The sequence below is a fragment of the Penaeus monodon genome, chromosome 33 (genome assembly GCF_015228065.2).
Source record: "Penaeus monodon isolate SGIC_2016 chromosome 33, NSTDA_Pmon_1, whole genome shotgun sequence".
Taxonomy (NCBI): Eukaryota; Metazoa; Arthropoda; class Malacostraca; order Decapoda; family Penaeidae; genus Penaeus; species Penaeus monodon.
Window position 1 is genome coordinate 5,364,298 of NC_051418.1, and position 531 is coordinate 5,364,828.

At 46.5% G+C, this 531-nt stretch overlaps 1 protein-coding gene across 1 annotated transcript in view; it reads right to left on the reverse strand.

Annotated features, from left to right (window-relative positions):
• The window catches only part of LOC119593873 (discoidin domain-containing receptor A-like), a gene marked incomplete at its 3' end in the record, with an annotated part of 734 nt that extends 209 nt beyond the window's left edge, over nucleotides 1-525 (reverse strand). The window contains 1 exon segment of the mRNA XM_037942901.1: nucleotides 336-525. Within this exon segment, the coding sequence (XP_037798829.1) occupies nucleotides 336-501 (166 nt within the window).
• Between the last annotated feature and the right edge of the window lie 6 nt (nucleotides 526-531).

Consider the following 531-nt stretch of genomic DNA (forward strand, 5'->3'; position numbering starts at 1 on the left):
GTATAATGATTATGATAATCATTATACATAATTATAAATATACTTTTTACACTTTTTTCTGTCAAGGTTAACGATATCTATTTCACATTTTTCTCTGAATAACTTTAAGAAATTTAAAAGTGAAAATGCTTAGTACCAAATATGGAAGTCCAAAATCGTATCAGCATTGACATCATTACTACATATATACGGTGTCAACAGAATCTTATAATAATTATGATAAAAAAAATCACTATGAACTCAACAGGAGTATTAACAGCCCCTTCCCTCCGCGCCCTACGAGGCTGAATCGCAGGACGCGGGAAGGACTCCTGTAGGAGGCTCTAGCCACTCACCTGTCCAGAGTCCGGCGACGCCCTTGTGGCCTAGGAGGAGCAGGAGGCCGAGGGCGACGCAGGGGGCGCGAAGAGGGCGAAGAGGGCGAAGAGGAGCCACGAAGAAGGAGATGAGCACGAGCAAGAGTCCCGTCGCCGGCGGCCATGTTTGACACTTCTGAGCCATGGTCCCTCTCAGGCAGCGGCCCTCTCGCGC